This window comes from Semicossyphus pulcher, unplaced genomic scaffold (genome assembly GCF_022749685.1).
Source record: "Semicossyphus pulcher isolate SPU_LCO1_2020_fin unplaced genomic scaffold, fSemPul1.0.p SCAF_11, whole genome shotgun sequence".
Classification (NCBI taxonomy): domain Eukaryota; kingdom Metazoa; phylum Chordata; class Actinopteri; order Labriformes; family Labridae; genus Semicossyphus; species Semicossyphus pulcher.
In genome coordinates this window covers 26,231,123-26,249,194 of record NW_027211615.1, presented here as the reverse complement: position 1 = coordinate 26,249,194, position 18,072 = coordinate 26,231,123, and the positions used below count along the sequence as shown (strand labels likewise).

The window sequence follows — 18,072 nt, the reverse complement described above, 5'->3', positions numbered from 1 at the left end:
TTTTAGTTAAAATCGTCACTGTATCTATCTAATGACGTACGAACATGTCTGAAACTAACAAGGTAATTGGTGCAACATATTTCCTCCTTCAGGTGCTGTTTCCTTCTGTGCCCTCATGCATCTTTAACATCCATGTTCAGAGATCACACAGGTGTGTTTGTGTGTGCGCACAGGTGTGTTTGGGTGACAATCTCTTTGAATAAAGTTGGTCTGACATGTCTGCTGATGGCTGTTGAACTGGAGGTTGTACATGTCTGTCTTTCTTTCTCTTTGTCTTCTTTCTTTCTTTCTTTCTTTACTTTTGTCTGTCTGTCTGTCTATTCCTTTTGTGTTCTTTCTTTCCCTTTGTGTTCTTTCTTTCTGTCTGTCTGTCTTTCCTTTTGTCTTCTTTCTTTCTTTCCCTTTGTCTATCTTTCTGTCTTTTTCTCCTTTTGTCTTTCTTACATTCGTTCTTTCCCTTTGTCTTTCTTTTCTTTCCTTTTGTCTTTCTGTCTGTCTGTCTTTTACTTTTGTTATTTCTTTCTTTCCCTTTGTCTGTCTGTCTTTTCCCTTTGTGTTCTTTCTTTCTGTCTGTCTTTCTCTCTTTGTTTCTTTCTCTGTTCTTCTTTCTCTCTTTTCCATTTGTCTTTCTGTCTATCTTTTCCTTTTCTTTCTCTTGTTGTAATTCTTTCTTTGGTCTTTCTTTCTTTCTGTCTTATTTCATTTCCCTCTCTCTCTCTCTCTCTCTCTCTCTCTCTCTTCTTTCTGCCTGTCTTTCTCCTCCTACGTGCTGCTAAAGCTGTTCGAATAAGTGGTTTCAAAACCTAGAATTAGATTTTTCTTGCAGCTGAATGTGATTGAAATTCTGACGTGTGATTGGACGGGACACTCTCACATAAAAGCTGAAAGAAAATAGAGCCTGTGGATGGATTCAGCAGAGTTATACGGCCGTCGAGGGAGACCAGTCGAGCAGTAGTGGAACAATAGCATTTCTATGATAATATATCACAGCGAACACGATCATTGTATAAAAGTTAATCAGTTTATGTCTGAGGAAGGATTCAGTTTGAACACATTGGCACATTGTGTCCATGCAGCACATTGAAACATTTATCAAACTGTTTACAAGGAAGTGGAAGAACTTTCACAATAAGAGTATTAAAGTCAAAAGCCAAAATATGAGAAACACCCTGAAGTCTATCTCGTCTCCTCGCGTTCAATAAAAGATGAGCTGAGGGAGAAAAAACAGTTCCTCCTGCAGGGTTATTGTGGCTCAGCAGATTCTCACACACTCACACACTCACACACACACACACACACACACACACAGAGGGATATTTTCAGGAATGCAGATGCAGAGGTTGCGTCCTCTCCTGCTCTGTAATCGGCTGCTGCTGAATGAAAGTTGTTTACTATTTAAAGCCGCTCTCTTCTTCTCGTCTCGTTTAAACAGAGAAGAATCCAAATCCTCTGTTGTTCTGCAGGTGAACACGCACACGGACAGGAAGGTGAGAGAAGGTAAAACAGGGAGGTGGGAGGAAGAGGAGGATGAGAGGGAGGAAGTAGAGGAAAAGAATACTTTGACATCCAAAAAAGTTCAGTTGTTAGTGTAAAAACCAAAGTGTGAGATCGATACGTTGGGATTGTGGGCCAGATCTTTTAAAGTAAAAATCGCAGGTATGGGGACTTCAATGACTGTAGTGATTGTTTTAGTTACGTTTCCACACGCGGATCGTCCTCCGCTCTGCTCACCCCAAACTGATTGGTCAACAGAGCTGTCAATCTTGTCAGAAAAATGAACACATGGACATAAATCAGCATGATAATAACGAGCTATAATGACAGAAACCATATTTGAGAAAAATGTATTTGACGTGTATTTTGATTTTATAGTTTGACTCATGTCCCATCTGTTAACATGGAGGCGGCGGGCTTTATGAGCTATACTGCAGCCAGTCAGCAGGGGGCGATGTACCAAGGCTAGCATGTAGCAGCTAAACAACGCTCAGCTGCTGTTGGGGGCCGAATGTGTATCAAGAGAATACCTTGATTTTACAACGGCACCAGTCTGAAATATTTATACAAGGCAGGATGGATCCATGCTTTATAGTCCAATTCTGTTCTTACTAGCCACATGTTCCAGATTCATTATACTGTATGTTTCCAATCCCTTAGTGTCCAGTTACCCTGAGCCTGAGACCTGCTGCCTCAGCATCCTGCTCATGAAGGAATAAAACCTGTCGTGGTCTCCTGCTGCTGAAGACACATGAAGGTTATTTCAATCAGGAGAGGCTTCATTATAAGAGAACAATTATTCATTTTACAAGTGCATAATGAGGATAAGAGATGTGCAAAGTCTTTGGCACTCAGACTCCATCGAGGCTTCTCCATGTATATTGAGGGTTAGTGAGGCCCAGAGCAGGATAGGATACCCTCGGATGGAGTCCAGGACTTCTGAAGAGCTCAGCCTGGACACTGATGAGACGTACTGGAGGTGAAAGGGTTGGAGGCCGGTCGCAGTGAATCTGCACTGAAAAAAAGAGGTATGAAAACACCTTGCTTCCTGCTTGAAAATCTGGTATTTTGGTCGCTTTGATCCCATTTCTGATGTTTGATTTGAATAACAGCTGATCCTCTTTACCATGTCTGCACGCTTTTACCCATTTAACCTAATCAAGTTCCTTCTGAGTGTCAATAAGCGTCTCTACAAGGGATTTTCTGGCCTGTGCAGGATGCTCCTTCCTGCTCATCTCTTCATCTTGTGCTGATTCAGACTCCTTTTTACATCTCCTCTCTTTGTTTACGCTCGTATAAACCTCCTGTGTGTCACCTGGCAGCCTCTACGCATCATACATCATCGCTTTGGATGATCAGAGAAGAAAATACGACTGTGAGCGAGTCCCCCCGAGGCGACTCTTCTGTTGTGCTGACTCACGGCTCTGTCATATTAACAGCAATTGACACTGATGACTGCATTAACGACAAGTTTCCTCCAAACGTTATGGCGTCAATTAAACAGATCTGAGACACAGAGTCAGCGTGTCGTTTGGAGACGAGAGAGCAAATAAAGATTTATTCAACAGACGTCAGATGCAAAGAAAACCACAGCTCAGACTGAGAGCGAAGAGTAAACAGGTCCAGGCTGCAGTCGTTTCTGTTTAACAACAGTTTGGTACAACTTTAGACGAGGCTGTAGTGTTTTATATACTGTACTAGCCTTCTTTTTTTGAGACTAATCTGATGTATAATTAATTTGTTCTTTAATGTGGCTGTGTTGTTCCACGTACAAGCTGCTCCAAACAAGTTGCCCTTCGTGAGATTAATAAAGTTTAAATTGAATTTTGTGCTACGGCAGAAAAACTCTTATTTTTCATCCTGCTCAGAGAAGAACACAATCATGAGGAGCCTCAGCTGAGTAATTATAGCTCCTGTTCAGAAAAACACTTGAGATGGACGACAGGGTCAAGATGTTTGTTTTCATCCTGTCCATGAAAACAACATGTACTAACGCACAGGAGACATGCTACAGCATCTGTTACTCAGATGCCAAGTCCACATGACGGTGAATGTCTGCATTTGGAAACACTTCTGGTTGAGTTCCAGTGCACAAACTTCTATACTGTACTCCATAAACGTTTTAGTATGTCCCCATACATGTAGAATTAGTAGAAGCAGTGGCAGTAGCCTAGTAGTAGTAGCTGTAGCATTAGTAGCAGTAGCATGAGTAGCAGTAGCAGTAGTAGTAGTAGGAGTAGCAATAGCAGCAGTAGCATTAATAGGAGTAGCATTAGTAGCAGTAGCATGAGTAGCAGTAGCAGTAGTAGTAGGAGTAGCAGTAGCAGTAGCAGTAGCAGCAGTAGCATTAATAGGAGTAGCATTAGTAGCAGTAACATGAGTAGCAGAAGTAGAAGTAGCAGTAGCATGAGTAGTAGCATGAGTAGTAGCATTAGTAGCAGCAGCAGTAGTAGTAGTAGGCTAGTAGTAGCAGTAGCATTGGTAGTGGTAGGAGTAGCATTAATAGTAGTAGTAAAAGTAGCATTAATAGTAGTAGCATTAGTGGGAGTAGCAGCAGTAGTAGCAGGAACATGAGTAGCAGTAGTAGTAGCATTAATAGTAGTATCATTAGTACCAGCAGCAGTAGTAGTAGTATTAGGCTAGTAGTAGCAGTAGCATTAGTAGTAGCTGTAGCATTAGTAGCAGTAGGCTAGTAGAAGCAGTAGCTTTAGCAGTAGTAGTAGTCTAGTGGTAGTAGTAGCAGTAACAGTAGCATTAGCATTAGCATTAGTAGTAGTAGAAGTAGCCGCAGTAGTAGCAAAAGATTTAGTAGCAGTAGTAGTAGCAGTAGCATTAGCATGAGTAGTAGTAGTAGTAGTAGTAGCATTAGCAGTAATAGTAGTAGTAGAAGTAGCCACAGTAGTAGCAATAGCTTTAGTAGCAGTAGTAGTAGCATTAGTAGTAGTGGCTGTAGCAATAGTAGTAGTAGTAGTCTAGTGGTAGTAGTAGAAGTAGCATTAGCATTAGCAGTAGTAGTAGTAGTAGTAGCAGCTGTAGTCGGGATTACAGGGAGGGATTACATAAAAAGGAAAACCAGAATGAGTGACCTAAAAGGTGCAGGCTGAATCTTAAGCTAATTAACTCTACCCTCTTTTACAAAACATAGCCTCCTCTTGGAAGCAACCCTTTCACTACTATTTCACCACAAGGACTAAGTTATACGAGAACAACACAAAACAGAAATAAAAGTTTCAAACAAATCAGACAAAAAACAAAACTAAAAGTTCAAAAACATGGCACATGTCAGATGTAGAAAGAAAAACCAGGATGTCCGACTAGATCGTGTTTCATTTTCCAGTATGCAAGGCAACATGCTTTTTTGGCTTTTCTGACCCACAATCCTCTGCACATTGGAGTATCCGTTGCATCCACTGAGCCGAGGAAGCGCGGACAGATGTGCTACGGACTGCAACAGATGTACGAACAAAAGCATAAAAGTTGAAGATGACTATATATATATATATAGAGAGAGATGGAAATGTAATAAACTGAAAAACTTGTTTTACATGAAATAACCAGACAGTCATGTCTGTGTCTGGTCACTCAGAAAACAGCTGACAAATCACTGGACTATAGTACATTGAAGAACTGCATTATCTCAAAAATCATTACAAAATACTACTTAAGAACTGTGACATCATATATATCAAAAGTATTCAAAGATATTAAGCCCAGACGGTAAAAATGTCATCACATCGCTGAACTGTCTCACTGAGTCTGTGTGTCTCTCTCCATGGTGCTGAAATCATTCAACTCATACTGTGTCTGAAATAAAGTGTCTCATTTACTCATCTTTATTTTTCTATGTAATAGAAATTATATTTTTGGTTTTGCCTTTTTCTTGGGATGTTTTAAGACACCTTTAAGACCCACATCTCCGGATGCAGAATGTTTTTATAGAGCGAATAGGAGGAGTTTTTAAATACAGTTAAGTCTGTGTGTCTCTTGTTTTAGTGCTCTCTTTTTTTTGTACATAAGCAAGCCAAGCCAACTCCCTGTCTCTCTCTCTGACAATCTCTGAGCATGCATCTATCATCCAAAGAACCACAAACATCACCAAAACAACATCCAACACTGAAACCGAGCCCTTCCAATCCAATCCATCAATGAAGCGAAGCATTAAACATTTAGTACAACACTAGTTAGATCATTTACTGAAGATGCTTTTAAAGTTATTTTAAAACTAATAGATGATAGAGATGTATTGAAATCTTTTATTTAAGTCCAAGTATTTTCCAACTTATTCAGGGGTTTTTTAAGAAGTTTTCTCAGCACATAAAGGAACACTTGTAGCTTTTAAGGGACTGGCTGGGTATGAAACATTTGATCTGAAAAGAAACTAAAACTGTCAGACGACTTTAATGGAGTAAAAACTACAAAATTCACCTCTGAGATGTCGTGGAGAAGAAATTAAAAGTTGCATGCGACAGAAATACTCCAGTTAAGCACAAGTTGAACATAAAACACGTCTTTCTTTTCACATATCTCCCAGACTTAGATCCCTCTCTCTCAGGCCACAGGGAGAGGACGAACCACCTTTGTGCTGTTAGTAACGTGCATGCTAAGCTAAGCTGCACAGACCTTTCTGCGTGTTTACACGTCAGGCTTAAGTGGTGATGTTGCCAGAGGGTCGGCTTTGTTCGAGGAAGGAGAGTTAAAGACCAGGAGTACAAAAACAAGCTTTCAGAGTCTTTTGGGCTGAAGCTGTTTTTGGGCTTAAAAGGAAATCATAAAAAACATACAAGATTTCTGATCTAAAATTAGCATTAATATTTAAGTAGAAGGAGATGTAACAGAGAGTGTGCAGAGAAAACCTGCTGTGTTCCTGCTGTTACGGTGCTCTGCTGCCCTCTGGTGGTAACCAGGAGTACATCCACTTACATGCAGTCCTGCTTTAAACTCAATAATCTGCAACTTTGAACAATTTTGTCTCTTGTAGATCAAGATTGATGTTTAAAGGTTTCCCTGCTTTGTGTTCTCTAACAATATTAAAGTCAGATTATGAGGGAACAATCTGTTTTTAGCGGTTATTGCTTTGTTGTTTTGCAGTCAGTGTTTATTCGAATTGATGAGCGCTGCGGAAGCTGCTTCCTGCTAAACTAATACAATCAGACAAAATGAAGCAGAGGCGACGTCTGCGCTGTGTCGAACATTTGTAAACAGCAGAGAGGAGTTAAATCTGCTCAGCAGAGTGAGAACAGGCGGCTTTCTGCTGCATGAACACACGCCGGGTGATTTATCTCGCAGAGCTGTCAACAAACACACATCTTTGCATTTTATTCATCACACTTCTAAATGATGCTCTTCCTCTTCGAGACATCGGGTCTGCTGACAGGAAATCTAAACCTTACATTTACATAAGCTTCAGGGTATTTAGGGATTAAAATGTATCATCCGTTAAAAATGTGAAATAAAGAATGTACTGCTGAAAGTTCTGTGCAGGAAAAGGGCAAACACTTTTTGAACAATGAGAGAAGTAAAAATCAGCAGGTCTTTGCTCATATTTATGCATTTAGTTCTCAAACGTTTTAATCTCTTTTCATTAGATTTGTGTGTGTAAATATTAGATTTGAATGAATGCTGCTTCTCCGAGGATAGACTGGTTTCAGGGAACTCAAAGGATGGAAAGGCGAGTAGATCCAGTCCAATGTTTTACTGTTTAACTGGTTTATATATTAAAGGAATAATATGTAACATTGACAGCTAGCGTCTACAAAGAGTACTGCGGTCCAAATTCTAAATATTGGAGAGCGTTGTCTCCCCCTGTCCGCTCCTCCCCAGATTCGAATGTTAGCCTTTCCTGCTTCAGCGTTCCGACCGTGGGGAGACTTATCGGTCTGCCCCAGGGCCGAAGCTGCCGCTAGCTTCGGGGCTAACTCCCGGCACTTTACACACACAGCAGCGAGCAGGAAGCAACACACGAGAGTGCGGCTTCAGTCTTGAGGAGTACGTGGCTTTGTTACACACAGTTTTCAGTTACTGATAACACTCTCCGCTGATCGGCTCCGATCCCCGTTCACTCTTGCACAAACTCACGTCCTGTCTCTCTCACTCACGCGCTCAGCTTTTCCCGAACAGAACTATGCTTCTCGTGCACAAGATGTGCGCCTTGATAATGATAAGCAACGAGTCTCGTGCGCCAGTTAGTTTCATATCTGGCAACCCGGGGTGACGGAATGGGCAGTGGGCGGCCAAAACACACACAGACGCTCCGCACCGCTATGGAAATTTCAGGAGGAGAACACACTGGCTGCAGCGTTGTTGTTGAAGAAGCCAGTATTTCAACTGTTTCCTTAATCTCTGATGACATATCATTTTATTAATTTTATGATGTATTCCAGTAAATATATTACATATTGTTCCTTTAAATACACCTTTTAAACTTCAGGTGATGAGGCCACATGCAGCCAGCCAGCTCTATTGTTCTAGAAAGAGTTTGTCACAGGTGAGCTGGCTCCCTATATTAGCTCTAAAGCTCCGCCCATCCAGGAAGTGGAGAGGCAGGTAGAGGAGGAGGAGGAGGAGGGGATTTTCCACAGAGTGTTTTCCAGAAACTCTAGAAAGATGTTTGTAATAGTTATTTGTCCCGTCTTATGTTCTGGTTTTCCTCTTGTTTCTTTAATAATGTGGACACGTGTTATGATGCATTCAAGGCGTGTTGGAACAATCTGAAAAAATGCAATCATGAATGGGTAATATCACGTAAGGGCCTCGGAAAAACAAGTCAGAAATAAAGATGTTGGTACAGACTTCCTGATTCGACGGCATTTTGTGCAGAAACATGGCGGTTAAAAGTAACTGTGGTGATCAAGTACGTTTTATAACTTACGTATTGTTTTTGATATGGTATGAGGTTGTTACTGTTAGTTTCTGTCCATCTTTATAAACAATAAAACACAAAACATCTTATTTTTAGCATCTTTTTTTTAAACAGTAAGGCTTAAAGCTGCAGAAAATAACAACGTTTGAAAAATGATGTCTGACCTTTATACAACAATTTTTTCAACCAAGTAATCTGATTGGATAAGAGGCACTCCATGGGTGCTGATATAGAGAACAACATCACTGGGACTTTTCACTCTGTGTATCACTCCGCCTCAGTCAGGTGTTCTGAATACTGTTCATTAACATTACAGCAGAACGTGTATGTCCACATTGATCAAGCTGGTACCTCTGAATCACACAGCAGACTCTTATTTCACTTGTTGATGATAAATTAAAACAAACAGATAAATGTACATGATAAAAAACAGCTGATCTGTGGTCACCTGGAGACGCTAGCTGTGTCCCAATCCAGAGGCTACAGCCTTCAGAAGGTGTATTGTGCCACAGCGGCGAGTTGAAGGCTGTCCATTTCGAAGGCCCGGCTGTCAAATGCGTCCGTCTTTTCCCAGGCCCGCCCCCAACGTATCCCGAGACTCATAGCAAACAAAACTTTTTGGTTTCAACTTCAATCAAATAGCTGGCGTTACATGTGTTATTAAAACGAAAGGGCCCTTGAAACTTTAAAATAATAGGTTAAGTTACGCGACGTTAGCTACCTGTTGCTAGGCGACAGGAGCACCTTTGGTGACGCAAGGGTAAGGGTGGGAACAACTGGTGACACAAACAGGAAATCCTCCATAGACCAGACCGTCTCATTTCAGCTCCTCTTGAACGAATGACTCATCCTCTGCAGACCGACTCCTTCGAAGGCTGCAGCCCCTGGATCAGGACACAGCTACAGAGGGCAGGAGAATGTTTGGGTTGCTTGGCAACAACAGTCCAGTTTCAGGTATGTTGTGAGACTAGTTGAGTTGGTGGAGCACAAAATATTTTGTTGATTATTACAGTTTATTTCCAGGTTGAGTTGTGATTGTATTCGGCAGTCCGCCTGTGGCCTCTTGCCTGCGACTGAATCACAGCCGTGCTGATATTCAGGACATCACTCCCTCCTTATTCTTAAATGTTTTTACAAGCTGTGCTTTTGTTTGTATGGTTGCAAGTCATGGTTTTGCTGTGTTTGTTTTCTGTTTTATCAAGTTGCACTGAGCTGTATGTTTTGCACTTTTGCCCGCAGGGACGATAAAGTGTGTCTAATCTTGTCTAAAGAAAATGGGACCACCAGTGGAGCACCTGAATCCAGGGTCAGGCCTTTAGTTGGCCTGAGGTCTTCATTTGTATCAACTGGCTCAGTTAGTATTTACGGCAGCGAGGTTTTGTTTTTCTCATGAGGAATTGTGTTTGCAGAAACATTTATCACCTCTTCCCGTCGGGCTCCTGGAGCGAGAGGCCTGCTCAGAGAGCGATGTCCCAAATGCTTTATGTGTCTGCAGCTTTCAGTCCTATCATTCTGTGCATTGTGCTGGAAATACAGCCAGTGCACTCGAGTATGCATCATCTATTTTTCAAACTATTGTGTTAAATTCTCTGTCCTTACTTCTGTTTCCTGGCTCACGTCCTCGCAGCAGTCTGATAAGAGAAATGTTCTCAATCTTTCAGCTGTGAGATAAGACACAAAGAATTATTCTGCAAACTAAATGAGACGCGTCAGGGAGCAGCGTGTCCTCCGTGTCTGTGATGACTGTCTTTATTATATCTCCTGTTAAAGAGAGCAGAATACAGCAAACAGCTCACTGGTTCCTTTGTGCTTTTTGTCACTTGAAATATACGAGAACATTAAAACACTTTTTATAAAATGAGCCCAAAACTGTGGGAAAAAATCATTATTAATAGAGCTCATTTAAATGTTAGACATAAATTATGGTTTCCTGGGGTTCATTGCATTAAAGCTTTAGGGCCTGTGTCCACTAACGGCATTTCTTGTGGCATTATTTAGCCTTATTGTTATTATTATTATTTAGCATTTGTATATAAACAATGCAGTTCAGTGTTTTCAGCTGAAAATAGTTCAACTTTTGGAACACCGTGCTCATCAATTCCAGTATCAACTTTGTCAGCAACAATGGTGGCGGTACATCTTTTCCAGGTGTGGAGCTGCTGCTCACGCCAGGACACGCTTCCTTTCCATCGTTTTTTTGTTTGCTTTGTAAAATTTCCTTGAATATTTCCTTGCAAGCTATGCTAAGCTAAGCCAGCTAGCTGTAACTTTGCTACTCCAACGGATATATTTTTAGCTGATAAAGTAATGTGACAAGGTAGCCAGATCATCCCAAGTGTTCTGGATGTTATTCACCTTGTGTTTCTTTGTTAGTTATTTAGCAATTTGTCCACATGAAGCTAACGTTAGCTAAGCCAAATGTGCTTTGTATTAGACGCAATGTGTTGTGGTGGGTGTGTCTTTTGTTGAGGTTAGCTGAATCCATTTCTAAGCTAACGTTAACACTGGAAATGTAAGCACAGAAGCTGAAGACGAGCAAAGCTGGGGAGCTTGCATCACTTGATTTTTCCGAAAACTTCTCATAGAAATCCGTCCTCAGGCTGTTGGAGGAAATTGAGAAAGACGAGGAAGGTCTAATTTTTTAACATACAATACACTTCGATAACAGATTGGTAATACAAAGAGCTAAAGGTGCTATGTGAGGCAATTTACATGTATTACAACTCTGTTTAATAGCTTTAAAGTAATTTTGGACCCCTACAAAAACCATCTCCCACTAACCTTTGAAAAGGAGGACGTCAAAGGTAACTACAGTTCAAATCAAATGTATTGAAGTCATTTTTCAGGCTTTGCTGGTTAAAAAAACACAACACAAATCCAGACGCAGCACTTATTAAAAGATTCTTTATTCACAATAGAAGTGTAACAAATATAGTTTATTAAAAAGTCTGCTGCTTATTAATATCATTTTAATCCATAAGCTCAGAAGATTTTTATATAAATGTACGGCTCATTTGCCCGAATGGAATATTTACAGTTTTTCAATAATAATATTAACACAATAAAACAGATTTTCCCCACAAAATTAAAATATTGCATATAAACGAAAGTAAACTATGTGCAATGGAATGATTATCAGCAATTTTTGTACAGATACATTTCTGAGGTTGGTTTCACGCATTTAAACCTTTAAAGGGCAACGCCACCGTTTTTAAAAATTCAGATCCTTTGACTCCCGGGTCGGGTCGGTCGCTTTGAGTCATCAGTGATGTCGGTGTGGTATAAATTAAAAGGTTGGTGTGTTCCCACGAGGACTGACTTCATTTTGAATTCCTAACATCAGGTGGTATTGCCCTTTAATTTTCACCATTGTCACGCACACAGATCAACACAATATTCAGAAAATCACCAAAAACAATTTTTCAACAGAACAAAACAAAGAAATGAGAACGTGTCTGACGTCACGCTGTGTTCAGCTGAAGCAGACTTTACACTGACGGCTCACATTTCAACCAAATACATTCGGACTTTTCTTCCTATTCAGGCAGTGAAACGACCAAATCCAAGTCCCATGAGTGAAAAAAACATGTTTAAAAATGATTTGGTTATAACCAGGAGGGCAAATGTTGCTATGCAGTTCCTATGGGGGAAAATTCAGCGGATCAGCCCTTTAAGTCTGAATTACAGTTTCTGTACCACCACCGTTCCAAATAACAGGGTTCAAAGTTAATACATAGTTACTTTAACATATTTATTATCCCCCCAAAATGCAACCAAAGTCTAATTTCAGTCTCTATGATTGCACTAACAAATCCCTAACACGTGGAGGAAACTCGTCCACTTATATACCCATAAAGAAATTTTCTGACCACCAAATCAATCCATCTAAATGATTAACAAACACCCCCCCACCATCACAGAAACCTCTGTAAGAACACAAGTTTCATTAAAGAATTCAAACTAATTAATGTTGGCATGAGAACGCAATGTAGCCTTAAATTGACACTTTTTCAAATGAGGTTCTGAATGGAGTTTTCAAAACCGTTTTCAATCCCTCCTTTCTACATACCATTCTGCGTTAGCTGGAAAATTTCAACTAAAATCAACACTGACTGACATAGTTTGATGCTGTGTTTCATATTAAATGATGCTGTAAGATTAATTTGTCTGATGCCTTCAACAGGAACACTTTTTCGTTGTTCACCTGCTCAATTTTTCCCCCAACACGTTAGCGCAATTTGGCCGTTTTTGAAATATGCAGGACAAAATGTAATAAAGGGGAACACATTTTAACATTAAAGTGTCTTTATAATAAACAGGGAGCTACATTGTAACACTGTAATGTCACTTTTCTTCATTACGAGCGTTCCTCTACATTCTGGTTAAATCAGTGACTCAGCGACCGAGAGCTTCTCATACATGAACCCGAACACTGATGAAGCTGAATTATGTTACTGTGGGATCCTTAATTAGGTCTGAAAGCTCATTATAAATCATAGACACAGGAGCTAAACAGCTGCAGCCTGTGTCTCTCGTTCTATGTATTCTACAGCGTCTTCATGCTGCACTATAGCTCTGAATATGCCTATCACGTCCATGTTTACGTGTCATTTCCTCTGAGGAAGCGACAGAATGTGTCTGTGCCATGTTCAGACACGCCTCATGCGGCAGATTTGGATCATCTCCTGCATTAACAACGTGTCGACGTCATCAGGAACATCTCTGTTCTGATGACTCTCCTCTGCCTGCGCACGGCTCATCTACTTTTTGTGCTTTCAAAGATAAAAAGAAAAAATAAAACACGACAAAAGCTCCGAGAAGTGAACACACGAAGACAAAAAAAAAGCATACAAATAATCTTCACTTCACATTTGGATGGTACATTCATACGATTCCTCCCGTTCGGTCGTCTGATTGACTCCCGGGTGGTTCATTTGCGGGTTTTTTTTTTTTGGTAGATAAATATGCAAATACCACAAAAGCTCCATGTTTAGGTTAAAGGTCACAAACCATTTAACCCCTACAGCGCCCCCCGGGGGTCAGCTCCCAAACCCTCCAAGTCCTATGTTCACTACGACAGAATAAATTAACACAATCAGCAAAATCAAACAGTACAAAATGTCTCTAAAGGGAACACAGATGAAACACAGAGACACTGTCGTCTGTACAGTGATGTGAAGAACACAGAGGGAGTTCACAGCTAAGGAGGAGGATAACTGACTGATATGTATGTGCTGTTTTTTTTAACTTTTCTGGAAGAAAATATAAAAATGAGGGCGTTTATTTTGATTCATTACAACCAGATGAAAGTCAAATAAAAGAATAATATCATCTCGGATTAAATCAGATGTGAGACGCTTTGAAGTTTCTTGTGTTTTAACAAACTCAGAGGGACTTTGAAGCTGCAGCTTTTTTCCCTTTCTGCACACATTTGCTCTTCCGCTTCTATAAACTGAAAGTTTTATGAGTTCTTGCAGCGAGAGGAAGTTATTCAGCACAAACGACAGATCAGCTTCACTAACTTTGGATGCACGGGGGCATAAAATGAGGAAGGAAAGGGTGTCTTTAAAAAATGTCTCAAGAGGAAGTGTTTATGGAGTTTGATAAGGGTGTATCATCTGTAACATCTCCCAGTGACACTTCAGGAAGTCTTAAGCCTCATGTGAGTTCACCACTTCTCTGTGTCACATCTCAAATATACAAGAGAAAGGAAACTTGAGCTCTTTAAATCAGCCATCTTTTAAACGTCCAACATCTGTAAACCTTCAGGTTTCCTCATTTAACTTTCTTACAGGAGACTTTTCGGCTGCAATTTCACATTAAAAGCAGTTTTTCATAATGTTAGAGACTTTTCAGAGTCCAATCAGGCAGCCAAGGTCTCATGTGGACTGTAATGAGACAGCCTCACCACTAGATATCAGTGTAGTCAAAGGAATCACTGAAGACTGGGATCCCAGCTGGACCGAGACGGTGAAATGATGGTTAAAAAACTTCATATTGTAACTGGGACATTATCTCGTGTGCTCCTCACATGGACCTTTGGTTGTCTGATCTTCCAGTTCTCACAAACAGGCCAAGCAGGCCAAGTTTTCACCAACTCTCGGGGTCATTTCTCGCCAAATCCTCCTTTAATCAGGCTCTACTTTTCTTATAACTCTTATCAGAGACGGGGGAACTTCACCTCAATCTCTATGACTATCTGACACTGGACTCTTCTGTGTTTCTGCGAGCTGCTTCCTCTCCTTTTCAACAGTGAAGGCACTAGATCGAAGACTAAACTGGGCTTTATCTGGCTGCAGTTCTGAGTGGCGTCAGGAGAAACCTTTACCATGAGCATGACGACGATGAGAACATAAAACAATAACACAGTGTGAGTGGACACGGTCACACGCACCCAAAGGGACCTAAACGACAGAATGGTAAAGCTGTATTCAATCAGTATGGCTTCTTGTGTGTGTGTGTGTGTGTGTGTGTGTGTGTTCCTGTGTGTGTGTGTGAAGGTGAAATATTACAGCAGAGTCGAGTGTCTGCGTCTCCTCATAGAGGAGAGAAGATCCTACAGCCTGCTCTACGCTGGGACTGGAGGACGGAGGGGAGGAGGACAGATGCAGCGATGCACGGGAGGGTTTGACAGACACAGGTCAGCTGAAGAGTGAGAGCGACCGCTGTCCTCTTTGGTTACAGTTTAGTGTCTCAGGGTCGAAAATGTTCAGATGAAAGGGTGTTTTTAGAGTCCAAAAGAAGAAAATAGGATCTTAAGATCTTCAAGATTTTCAACATTTAAAACTAACTCCAAGTCCCTTTTTTACAGAGCGTTCAGCTGCATCTCAGCATCCCAATATTTGACTACAGCTACGCTACTTTATCTTCTGAGAGATACCATGAGATGTGGTTTAAAGCTCCACAAAATAGGACCTTGGGGGAGGTTTTTGTCTTCTTACAAAACCCTGTAGTCATTGCCCAAGGGCTTTATTTCACCCATGAGAATCAGATAAATCCATAAGGAGTAGTCTGTAGCTAAAAGTCTTCAGCTTTGAAAAACCTGCGTCGGTTAAACCCCAGAAACATTGGTGCAAATGTGATCAAAAGAAGTAAATCCAAACAGACAGAAGATACACAGGAATTAAAGATGAGATCTGCAGAAGAAGAAGAAGAAGAAGAAGAAGAGGGACAGCTTTGTGTAAACGTTGTGGGGGGAGAGAGAGAGAAATTACTGGCAGGTTCAGAGCTGGTGTGGCGGTTCGTCCTGTGTCACACCGAACTCGGAGAGAGAGAGGAAGAAGAAGCTGTCGGGTGGCCAGGGAAAGGAGGAAGCAGAAGTCTTGTGCTGCGTTTGCTTCCACACATGTTTTAGAAAAGGAACGTATCCTCTGAAGGAGAAGCAGGAGTTGGAAGGTTGTAGCGGTACCAGCGTCAGGAGAGAGAAACCGGTTCCTGATCGGACTTTGAAGCGGTTCAGCAGAAGGAGAAAGTTTGTGAAGTGAACGGAGCGTCCTTTCAGCTCACTGAGTCAGCCTTGTAAATCCTCAGACAGGAGCTGGAGGTTTTCTGGATTTGGGTCCCAAAGTTGGTCCAAAATATCCACATTAGGGAGACGGCTGGTCCCGCTCTGTCAGTGTTCTCCTCCACAGAAACAAGCTGCAGCTACAAACAACAAAATCACTGACGATGAGGTGAGAGCTGGTCCGATTGTCCCTCTGAAGAAACCTGGAAGTTAAATAAATTCCCGCTAAATGTAATGCCGTCTTCAGAGGGCGTTTTGAAACCTCTCTGAAGACAGCACTGCATTCTTTGGATGAGTTATCACTTAATCCAGCAGTAAATATGTTGCTTCACATCAGCGTCCTAAAACAAAAAGAAAACTGGATTCTACAGCGAGAGTTCAGCGCCAACAGGCTTGAACTCCATTTTGATCCCCTAAAAAAAACAAAGAATCCCATCGAGAGGCTCGTCTGTAACTCCTCAAGTGTTTTCCCACAGACAGCTGGAGGCTCAGGTTTACAGGATCAGAGGTTCTCGCACTTTGTTCCGTTACTCCACCTCGTTGGGTCGGTCTGTTTGGTCCTTCTTGATGACGGGCAGAGGGTGGGCCTCGGTGTTGAAGACCCAGTGGTCGAACGGTAGGTGGTCGTCGTCGGAGAAGAGCAGGTAGAGGTACCTGGAGGAGACAAGGAGGGAGAGGATTAGACCTTTACATCAGCAGAACATAAGCTTCGTCCGTGCTGAGTGGATGTGCTGCGTGTGGTATATTTAAACAAGAAATGCTGCAACAGTTTGGTATTTCCTCTGCCTTAGTTTCACTTTGTCTTTGAGGTCTTTTGGTACCCAACCAAGCGTGCAGAGTTTGACTGAAATAAGGAAGAGAAAAGTAAGATGTTGGTATTTTGGTTGGAACTGGAAGTTACTGAGGATATGTCTGTTTCTGGCACAAAATAAACTCTGTAAGACGAGTAAGCAGCTCTTTGAACAGGGGCAAAGTAAATACTTGAAGGAAATGGGCCAGACTTATGGAATACACTCCAGCAATGAAGCATTTCACTCCTTTAACATTGTCGGATAAAAAACATCAACATTTATCAAAAGTGATGCAGCAAGACAGAGTTATCATCTTTCTTCTTCCTTGTCAAACACAGGGCCTACATTACCCATAATGCAACTTGATCACTGCAAATTCAGTCAGGGATTCAGGCGTGTTATAAGATAGGATTGTACTACTACAGAGTCCTGGTAGGCTCACTTGTTTTCAGTCTTCAGCATCAACTGATGCTGCCTCAAGTGACATCACTAGAGGCAATCTATCATGTTTTGGGCTGCTCCCTCTGGAGCCTCAAAAGACCTTTGTATTCATATATAAATATATTGTAGCGTTGCGGGGTAGTTAAGACGGATGGAGGAAGAACGAGGAAGGGGCGATGTGCGTTGCTATCTCAACAGAGCCCAGATTTATTTCGTCGTCGCAGCAACAGCTAACCCGAGGCTGATGTGTCCCCGGAAACAACAAACAGGTTGGCTAACTGCTTTTGTCCTTAGCTTTCACTCGCTCAACATGCGTCTTATTCTCACCAGAACACCAAACTCCCGCTTAAAAGTAGCTTCATCACAATAACTCCCTCTTCCCTCCCCTGGAGCTTCTTCTCAGCCAGTTACCCGCTACGGTGGACCCCTCCCTCAATAAACAGCTGCAAAACAACAGCAAACATAAACGTATACCCAGCGTTACAATATTTCATATATGCAATACAGTGTTGTTTTTTAAGACCTGTATCAGATTTTGAAATGTATAATTTTCACTCTCCACACATATGAAGAAGCAGTTTGTTAAGGCATGATCTCGTCATGTTCCACTGTTCAAGAGACCTTTAGTGCGTCTGCCTCAGTCATTTGGCACCAAATGTTGTGAAACATATATGAACAAGAACAGCAGGGACACTTGAAGACGCCAACGACCCACCGATATGCAACATGTCCCTCTGACTAAAAACACCTTAATGACTCTGAATTGTGGACAAGAACTTTTTTAACAACAGCAACAAGCTGACATATAATGTTTTTTTTATATTTTAGAAAAATATGTGCGTGCATTGCGCCCCTCGCTCTGAAAGGAGGCCCAGCGAGAGACACTGGAGTGAAATGCTACCGTTTTCCAGTCAAGAACATTGATCGCTGCAGGCAACGACTCAGAGCGATACAGAATCCTAAATACGACGATTGTTTACAAA

The 18,072-nt window shown here is 41.4% G+C and overlaps 1 protein-coding gene across 1 annotated transcript in view; it reads right to left on the bottom strand.

Annotated features, from left to right (window-relative positions):
* Window positions 1–11,242: 11,242 nt before the first annotated feature.
* The window catches only part of man1a1 (mannosidase, alpha, class 1A, member 1), a 163,631-nt gene continuing 156,801 nt past the window's right edge, over window positions 11,243–18,072 (bottom strand). The window contains exon 12 of the mRNA XM_069655905.1: window positions 11,243–16,511. Coding sequence (XP_069512006.1) covers window positions 16,385–16,511 — 127 coding nt within the window. The 3' untranslated portion in view covers window positions 11,243–16,384. The remainder of the gene's footprint in view (window positions 16,512–18,072) is intronic.